At 35.5% G+C, this 9,891-nt stretch overlaps 2 protein-coding genes across 5 annotated transcripts; one reads left to right on the forward strand and one right to left on the reverse strand.

Moving 5' to 3' along the window:
• The first annotated feature begins 1,600 nt into the window (after window positions 1–1,600).
• On the forward strand, window positions 1,601–4,265 carry LOC113284268. 4 transcript variants are annotated; one of them, XM_026533689.1, is made up of 3 exons: window positions 1,601–1,760; window positions 2,125–2,967; window positions 3,067–4,265. In XM_026533689.1, the coding sequence occupies exon 3, from the start codon at window positions 3,248–3,250 to the stop codon at window positions 4,118–4,120; it is 873 nt and encodes a 290-aa protein (XP_026389474.1). In that variant the 5' UTR covers window positions 1,601–1,760; window positions 2,125–2,967; window positions 3,067–3,247; the 3' UTR covers window positions 4,121–4,265. The 4 variants fall into 3 exon arrangements, with proteins under 4 accessions (XP_026389474.1, XP_026389475.1, XP_026389473.1 ...); XM_026533688.1 differs by having other exon boundaries at window positions 2,125–4,265; XM_026533691.1 differs by having other exon boundaries at window positions 2,125–4,262.
• Window positions 4,266–7,759: 3,494 nt separating this feature from the next.
• Window positions 7,760–9,469, reverse strand: LOC113278455. Its single transcript, XM_026527286.1, has 3 exons — window positions 9,005–9,469; window positions 8,878–8,899; window positions 7,760–8,164 (listed from the first exon to the last, which is right to left on the reverse strand). Exons 1-3 carry the CDS (start codon window positions 9,119–9,121, stop codon window positions 7,977–7,979), a joined length of 327 nt encoding a protein of 108 aa, XP_026383071.1. The 5' UTR covers window positions 9,122–9,469; the 3' UTR covers window positions 7,760–7,976.
• Between the last annotated feature and the right edge of the window lie 422 nt (window positions 9,470–9,891).

The following is a 9,891-nucleotide window of genomic DNA, read 5'->3' on the forward strand; positions in this document are numbered from 1 at the left end:
TCAGCAATTGGGCCCATGATGCCCAAGAACCTAATGTAGATGGGATTGACATTCTCATGAGAAATTTTGTTTTATATAGAATTAGGTGTGTGCAACGGACGGACGGATGCGGATTAGGATCATCCGCGTCCAATTCGTCAAAGTCGCGGATCTGGAAAATTCAACCGTGTTCGGCCCTCACCCGCGGATTTGACATCCGCAGATCAACGGCTAATACGAACCGGATGAGGATTAACCGCGGATTTAGTTAAAAAAAATAACGTGAATAGCAAAATATGAATCATTAAAAACGTCTTAAGTCAATAAATGAGAAAACAATTCCTCAATTTGGCTATTTGATTAAAGAAAAAACATGAATAGCAATATCAGTAAGCTGATATTGCCTTAATATTGTACTTGAGATGAAAAAATTGACTTATATAATGTTGCTTCACTGCAAGTCTGCGATTAGTAAATGTAGGATTGCAACATGGTTTACTTAATTCACCTGGTTATCTTCCCTGATGTACCTTAACGTATGAGCTCATTTCACACTGAACATGCTGTAAGTTGCATTTCAGTCCCAAAATCCGAACTCTTTATCCTGGCAGAGCTGTCAAGTTCCTAGGGAATGATGACTGTTGAACCCCTTCGGTGTCATTTGATAAGTTCTGGTTGTTTTCAAAGTAGTGCAGTAAAATCGAACGATACATAGAAAAGTTTGTGTTCCATATATAATTTTACAACAACATTTTGGTTTGATGAAAATGAAAACTAGGAAAAGTTTAAATTTTTACGGTGTGGGTGAATCCGTGGATTTCAAAATCCAACCGCAACCAAACCGCTAAAAGTGCGGATTTGAGAATCCCATCCGTGTCCGGCCCATAGATCTTGCGGATTGGGTTTCACCCGTAATTTTGCGAACGGATACGGGTGAAATCCGCGGTTCCGGACTTTTTGCTCACCCATATATAGAATGATGATAAACTACTTGTATCTTCAACAACAAAAAAATACAGAAATAAAATCAAATTAGATATGAAGCTTGTCTTTATTTTGTTTAGATTAGGCTACTGCGACTCATCCGTTCATAATAATTGGTTCATCTGTTCATACAAGAGAAAGATGAATTTCATTAGAAAAGAAGAGTTTGAAAAGGATAAACTTTCAGAGGGAAAAAAATAGGGATTTTTAATAAAGTAACCATGTGGTCAAATGTATTTAAGAAAATGCCCACGTTTTTTTCAAAATTAATTTAATGTCTATGCCGTTACCAAATCCGTCCGGACCCATCATTTTGGTAAAATACCGTTTACTTTGTCAATTTATCGTCAAACGAGATGAGAAATTGGTGGGCGTAATTACAAATGTAACTTTTGGCCTAGAAGTGGTTGAGTTAATCTCCTACCGTCCACGTGTTCACTCAATCGACCGCTAATGTTTCATTCATCTGTAGCCCTCCACGCGTGTTGTATTATTAATTGACGGCTAAAGATCAAATACATCACAGGCGAACACGTGTGAAACAAGAACACGTGTTAATCAAGAACACGTGTGAATGAAATCAATTAACAAAAGAAAACATGTTAGGTTTTTTTTCTTCTTATCTTCTTCACTTTCGTTTTCTCCGCCACACTTTCTCTCCGAAAAATTATCTCTGAAGAACTTATGATTCAGAGAAGAAACTTGTTTGATAGTTAGGGTTTTTTTTATAAACATCTCCTTTCCTCTCTTACCGTGAAGATGAAGAAGAAAAAACATAAATCAGCAGTTTCAAAAAGGTAAGATCGATAAACCCTAATTTTTATTTGATTAGAATTGTTCCTTTGTTTAGAATTATTCCTTTGTTTTTATATGTTTGAATAGAAAATCGAATCCATGATGGGTACTGTGAATAGTTATTATTTGATTTATTTTTTTTGTTTAAAAACAAAACTTAATAATCCGAAAGAAAAAACAATATTATCCAGTTTTGTTCTTACATATGTTGTCCAATTTTGTAAGTGTTTAGGGTTTTAATTTGATAATTTTATGTAATTAGGTATTTGTTTTTGGAATTTTTTCTGTTAGGGTTTCAAATTGGGGATTTTTTGTTGCTGAAATTTAAAGTATACTAATTCTTGTTATATATTTGTTTTGTTACAGTGGACATGTCCATTATCCATATAGAAACATAAGTGCGTATGTTGATATGAGTAAACTGACACTGGAATTCCCTCACATGGACATTGATAAATCTGATTTGAAGATGTTTGAGCAGTTGTTGCGTGTAAGGTTAGGTCTGGCTGAGAATAAAATTGTTAACTTAGTTTGGATGGTTAAGCCAAGTTTGCCTCAAAGTTTGATGACATATGATGACTTTTACAAGTTTTGGGAATTAGCTGTGGCTGATGATAGAGATTGTATATGTCTTACTCTTTATATACTGAATTCTGATTTTGGAGATGATGAGTTTTTAAATGTTGAACCACCACTAGTGACAACCATTCATGAGACTCCTAAGAAGATTTGGAATACAAATAAGAAGCCAGTGTCTAAGCCAAAGCCACCTAGGAGGTCACCAAGGTTTCAAGACTCTTCTGAAGTGCAAAACTCACATCAATAAGGAGGTCCATCAAGGAAATTATGTTTTGTGGATTTTTTGGATGAAGTGGAGAGTCAAGGTGGTGGAAATAGTACCATTACAACATAAAGGTAGCAGTCAACCAAGTCAAGAGACTTTTAATCATGATTACTGGTTTAATAGAATACAAGGAAGCACTGCTCATAATGCAACACAAGGTAGCACTGTGGACAATGATGTGAATGAGTCTGAAGATGAGGACATTGTGCATCTAGAGAATAAGTCTGAAGATGAGTGTAACCCAGTTGAAGATCCATATGCCCCTGCAATATTTGATAGTTATTCTGAGAATGAAATAGGTTATGATGAATATGTAGAGACATATAAAGTTCCAGTTCACAATGAAGAATCAAGTAGCAGTGAAGGTATTAAAATTTGTTAAACTTACATTGAGGTAGTAAATTTGTAAATGTTATTCCTATTTTTAAGTTTATAACTTCCATATTTGTAACTTGCAAATGAAGATGGTAGTTGTGCTGAAGTTGAAGATAAAAATGATGGTGGTCCTGAAATAGTGATTGATAAGGCTTTCGGAAAACCTGTTTGGCACAAGAGATATCTACCAGATATGACAACATTGGAGAGGAAGAAGATCCAAATATATTCCCTAAAGAAGATGAAATACCAGTAGTGGACCCTGATAAGATGCTGGTAAAGTGTGCCTTTCAAAACAAGCAACTTTTTAAAAAGCATCTTAAAAGATATTGTGTCAAAGAAAATAAACAGTTCAAATGTAAAAAGAGTTGTTCACAGCAAGTTAGGGCCCAATCTAGGTTCAAATATAGAGATGATTGTAAATGGTTTGTTTATGCCAGTAGAGTTGAGGGTGAGTCAACTTTTGTTATTAGAAGTGTAAATTTGGAACACACCTGTGTTGGTGATCCAAAAAGTTTTAATAGGTCTGTTGATCCTGATCTTGTAAAAGATGTTGTGCTTGAAAAGTTGAAGCATAGCTCTAGGTCTTTCATACCAAAGCCTAGGAATATTGCAGAAGACTTTTCAATGTTGCACAACATCAAAATTCCCTATATTTGTGCATGGAAAGCTAGGAATCTGGTTCTAGAAGAATTGTTTGGTGATTATGAAGAAAGTTATGCTGAAGTAACTAAGTTCTGTTCAATGGTGGCTGACATTAACCCAGGATCTGTTGCCAAGTTTACATATGGAAGAAAAGGTATATGCATAAGCTACATTAAGAGTTTCCAAGAACTGAGTGTGATGCTTCAGATTTCTCCTTCACAAACACAGATACACCTGAAACCAGCACTGCAAGGGGCAGAGCAAAGAAGCAAGGGAAAACATCATATGTTGGTGAGTCTTCTGCACATGGAAAGCCACCTCCAGTACCAAACACTCAAAGTAATGCATCTGCAGGACCCAGCAACACCCAAACTTTCAGTCAAGGTTTTGCTGGTATTGGCTATATATCTCAAAACATTGCTACTGTTTCAAATGCAAAGGGAAAGAAGGGAAATGGAAAGAAGAAGAAGTAAGGGTTGTGTGTCTATGTGTTTTTAGTGCTGGATCTGTCATCCTTTCTCTCTTTTTTTATCTTTTTTCAAATGCTTTTTGGTCTGAACTGGTATAGTGGTGACAAAACAATGTTGTTATGTTTAGTTTGAAGTACTTTTTAATATTAATGAAGTTTATTAGTTCAAAGCAATATTGCAGATTACATTGTAATTTTTTTTGTGAATTCCTTACATATTTCTTTGACTTGAATACTTGAATGCATAACATTGTTTTTTGCAGCAATGAATAGGTGGTCAGAAACCCATCTAAAAGCATCACAATCTGTGCAAGATAGGAAAGGTATGTTGAAGTTATGCTCATTCTTACATATCTTCAAATTCATCCTTGATTTGCAGTGAGTTTTGAAGCACTGCAGATTATGCAATGGGCAGTTGTTGAAGGAGTGAGCAGCTTCTTCACAAGCACATCAACATATCTCAACAGGTAGCTTGATGTCAGTACTTCTGACTGCATCAATGGCTAAAGCAAACCATTCAAAGTATGTGCAAGTAGGACTTGAGCACCTGAAGAACATTTTACCATTTGTTTCTCTTGTGTTTGATCTAAGTAATTGCCTTATGCCATTACAAGGTATTTTCTTACACCTAGAATAAATCCAGGGACAAACCTTTGATTCATGGCTACCAACATCACAAATTGAACATATATTTGCCTGTTTTTCCTCACTAATCTTGATGTTGTTGTTTCTACTACTACTAGGAGAATGTTTCACACTTCTGCTCATGTTTGTGTTATTATGTATGATTTGGATGAATTTTGGGTTCACCACTGATTTTATACAGATTCAATTAGAATAAGACCGTTACAAAAGGGGGTCAAATCTGTGTCGTCCATTTTTTCCATACAAAATGGTGACACGTGTTAGCCGACCGTTACTAAAGTTTGCACGTGAAGAGTACATGAGCCGGTTTTGTACTGAGTTACTGTTCTAGATCGGTTATAACTGATTCAGGGGCTATAAGGTCTTTCAACATGGCCGATTTATTGCCACATGTCAGCTAACCTCCGTTACCCGTTTTTTCAAAAAAACGGGACGGAAAAGGTCAATTGATGGGCATTAAATTAATTTTGAAAAAAACATGGACATTTTCTTAAATGCATTTGCCCACATGGGAAAAAATCCCAAAAAAATATCAGCAGATTTAGATAGCTTTTGGTCCGGGTCTGACTACATGCCGTAAAAAAAAAGCGGATTGCATTTTGCGGGCGCGGATCTTCTATCCCAAAATTTTCCTGTCTCTCTGTCCCAACTGATAAAAGTTCGACATGTGTCTTAGTTGAAACTAACCAAAATAACCAGTATTTTGGTTGTTACACAAAATAAAAAAACCACATCTATTATCAAAATAAAAGGAAATATATGTATTTAGTAATTTTCATTTTTATATTTGTTGTTTTTATCTTCATCTTTGTCTTCAATTTTTATTTTTATACCGTTGTCGGTCTTTTTACAGCCCAAAGCCAAACCAACTTCAATGTATCTACCATGCCAAGTTCTCGTTTAAGCTATCTCGTTATCGAAATTTATTTTTTTAGGAACCTGATCTCCATCTTCTCCACAATTATCCATTGAGCATGTGTTCTAACAAAAAGAAAAATAAAATAAAACACGTACACTTGTAAGTCAGAAGCATACAATGATCACTAATGCATATAACATAGTAAATGATTGATAAAATAGGAAGACAAATGAACTGCTTACCAAGGTTTTTATATTTGTTGTTTTTATCTTCATCTTTATTTTCAATTTTTATTTTTATACCGTTATCGGTCTTTTTACAGCCCACCAAACCAACTTCACTGTATCTTCCATGCCAAGTTCTCGTTTAAGCTATCTCGTTATCGAAATTTAATTTTTTAGGAACCTGATCTTCATCTTTTCCACAATTATCCATTGAGCATGTGTTCTAACAAAAATAAAAATAAAATAAAACACATACTCTTGTAAGTCAGAAGCACTACAGTGATCACCAATGCATATAACATAGTAAATATGAAGAAGAATAAGACGTATCTTTTCAGGTTGCCTCCTCTCCTTTCAATGGTTCATCATCACCTATAATAACACCACCGTGTGTAAGCCAATGTAGGAGGCCTATTTTGGCAGGTGATCTTGAAACCTGTGCTCCGGATCCTTACTATGAGATATCTGATGATCATGCCTATTCTGAAGATTCTGATGTAAAACCTTATCATAAATCTATTCAAACCTCAAAGGGATAATCGACTAAGTACACAGAAAAAAGTATACACACTTCTCAAGTAGATTTCAATGTTGTGCAACAGAAAGAAAACAATTCGTGAAAAAAACAAGCCAAATGCCTACAGTTGTGTTTGAATCAAACATTAAGATTATGCCTCAACAAATGCATTGGATGTATACTGAGGCTTGTTTTAGATACGGCAAATACGTTGGATACGGAGTTTATATTCATGACTATTATGGAAAACCGATTGCTGCTTGCTCTGGGGTTCCTAAACAACATGTTTCTCCTCTTTTTCACCAATTGGAGGCTGTTAAGGCTGGTTTACTGCTTGCTCGGAAGAAAGGAATTCGGAAGATAGCAATTTTCTGTAACCATAACATAGCTTGTCAAGTGGTTGAGCGGTTTGAGTATAGAGGATTTATGTGTTATCGGCATATGGAAGATAATGCTACATGCGATGCAATTTGTGAAGCTTGTGTCAAGGGTTTCTTTCGATTTAATCCTGATCCTAACGCTTTTGATCTTTTCTTCCCAATTTTGAGAGATATTATAAATTTGGGGGCTACGTTCCGTTTGGATATTCAAGTATGCTCACCGTTCGCTCTCGTGGTTGCAACAACGCTGCAGATTTTCTGGCCAAGATAGGCAAAAACGAAGAATATGAACCTGTTTTTTTCCCTCAGGAGTTGAAAGACATCATAATTGAAGAATCTTTTTGCCGTCATAATGTAGTCCTTCGAATGAATACTCCCATAGCAGGACTTGATAGTGTATGGTCTCCAAATTATTAAATTGCATTTTAATAAAAAAATTTTTGCGGCAATCCCCTAAATAATACTTTTGGTTTTCTTAAATCTGCACTTCAACCCTATTAAAAATATCGTAAAATGTTGTATTATTAGAACACCGCTGAATGAATGCATGCGGCACATGTGTAAATAAGTTAGAAAACACTTTCTGCTGCTTCTCTTTCTTTCCCCTCTCCGCCTCACTCTGCAATCCTTGAAGTTACTGAAACTTCAACAATAACAATAAAGTTCATACCAATTTCTTCCATAACTCTTCGAAAAAAAGAAAGGAAAAAAAACATTTGAAATACCAGCGGTGACTTAAAAAAAATTCTTTGAGTTTTTGATATGGTTTCTTTTTAACTTCACAATGGGTTTTTTAATGGGTGAAATACAGATATATCCCTGTTTTTTTGGGCGCATACAGATGTACCCCCGTTTTTTTCACATTTACAAATGTACTCTTGTTTTGACCGTTTTTTTTGAAAAAACGGCTAACGGAAAGTTAACCTCCATGTCAGCAGTTAAGTCCACTTAAAAAGACTTTTCAGTCCTTTAAATCACTGAGTTCACAGGCAACCTATTCAACTACTTCAAATTGCCGATTCAACTGTTAATTCAGAGGCGTAAATGCATAATATGCTTATAAAATGGTAAGGTTTACCACCAGGTGTTGTCTTTGGCGAATATTACTTCCATGCTCATAAGATTAGCCGTTAAAGGAAAAACTAAAACAGTAACAGAAAGTAGAAAAAGATGACTATCATGCCTTTAGCTCCTTCACCGCAAAAGTCACATCCACAGGATCTCCAGTGTGTGTATACTGCAGAAATTCTTCAGAAGGGTCTATCCAGAGCTGAGTATGTAGAGCTGTATCACAGTGATCTCCTGAAGTGATGACTGGAAATTACCAAGCAATCTGTTCAAGTCACGAGGTCTCACTACAAAATTACTTGGGAACCTCGTCCTATCAAGAGTAAGATGTTGTATGTCAGGCTCAACATTACAAGTAATCCAATAGGATTTCTTCATACCTGCACATAGTTTTATTTAACTAAGAATTTTGATTTTTCTCAAAGATAATTTCAACTGAATTGTCTTACAGTTAACACCCTTAAATGGATAAGGCACAGACAGCATACTATTCATTTAGGAATGTGAAACCATTTTATAGAGTGCATTCAAACCATTATCACACTACATGGCCAATTATTCAATATAACCGATTGGTCCGTGACCATTAGACTTAAGAAAATTAAAACTACTTAAATATGGAGAAGTTAAAGCTATAACTTGTTAGACAAATCATTTCAGATCAACCATAATACACATATCTCATTCAATTTATATCTAAACCTAAACTAGGATCATCAATAAATGTTGGATTAAGATGTACTAAAGGCTATAGCTGTTACACAGTTTATTTTCGATGAAAAATGTACTCGGAAAGTTAACAACTAAAGGCAAACAAAACACGGAGCGAGCATCATCATTTATGTAGTATTTCAGAACCCAATTAGAAAAATGATTATGTATTCTGCAGGGTGACTATGTACTCCCCCACTGCAGAAGATGTAACTTCAACCCATAACCATGGTACAGGACAATGGTGGACAATCCCATGTACTATACCCAAATGTGTACACCATTCCAACTAAAATACACACCACAGAATACTTAACTTGAATTTCGAGTCCGACACTGCAATAAGCTAAATAGGGAATATATGAAGAAAATCGAAGAATACCATTGGTGCAATCTATAGTCCACTGCAATTTTGAAGCATCAGATTTCAGCTGGTCAGAAAATAAAATAAAATTACTCATACAGAAAATGATTTCAAGACCACAGAGTAAACCCCAACCGTGGATTACCTTCAAAAGCACACTGCACTGAACTTGAGGTTCAGAAATTGTATAAACATCGAAGAATTCAGGCTTCAATGTAATAGACTGGTACGCTGACCGGCTGGGTTGCACCAATACGCCCATTGGGTCGCCGTATCGTGTGTCCGGCCGTATGGACACAGCCACATACGGCAATACTCCAAAAATACGGCAGGATCTATTTGTTGTAACGATCACCTACTTTCAAGGGAGGTAAAACTTGGTAAAACGTGTATGTTAGCCCATATTACAGCTGAGTGGTTGTCATCGTCGGCACATATTAGCAATCGATGGTTCCAAAGATAATAAATATCTTTGACTGAGATGAAATCTGAAAAACCAGATCTATTTGTTGTGTTCCATAAAAAATCAATCTCTATTCTTCTTCTTCTTCACCATATTCCATCACTCATGAATCTGTACTAGCACCGGTAAACAAGCTAACATGGAAGGACCTTCTGCACTTGAGGATGCAGTATTATCTTTAGATGAACCTGATTTACAACCTTTTAATTTTGATGAAGAGGATGCAACTGGTGAAGACTAGTACCAGCTGCAATCTCATCATTAGTAATATTTTGTGCTAAATTGTCTACTGACTGTACATGGCCAGTTCAGGTTTTTTTGTATGACTTTTTTGTAAGTACCACTGCCACTGGTATACATGATCACTTCATGCTTTTTTTATAAGCTTTTTGCAAGTATAAGATCAAAACTGAAAATCTAATTGAACTTTTGTTATATATTTTGAATCGACATTGAAATTATGCCCTGTTTATATGTTTACATATCTTTAAAAATTAACGATATTTATGCCTACCGGTGTGGCGCCGTATCATGGTTTTTTAAATTTGCCGTATTGGACACACGGAAAC

This window comes from Papaver somniferum, chromosome 5, assembly GCF_003573695.1.
Source record: "Papaver somniferum cultivar HN1 chromosome 5, ASM357369v1, whole genome shotgun sequence".
NCBI classification, from domain to species: Eukaryota; Viridiplantae; Streptophyta; class Magnoliopsida; order Ranunculales; family Papaveraceae; genus Papaver; species Papaver somniferum.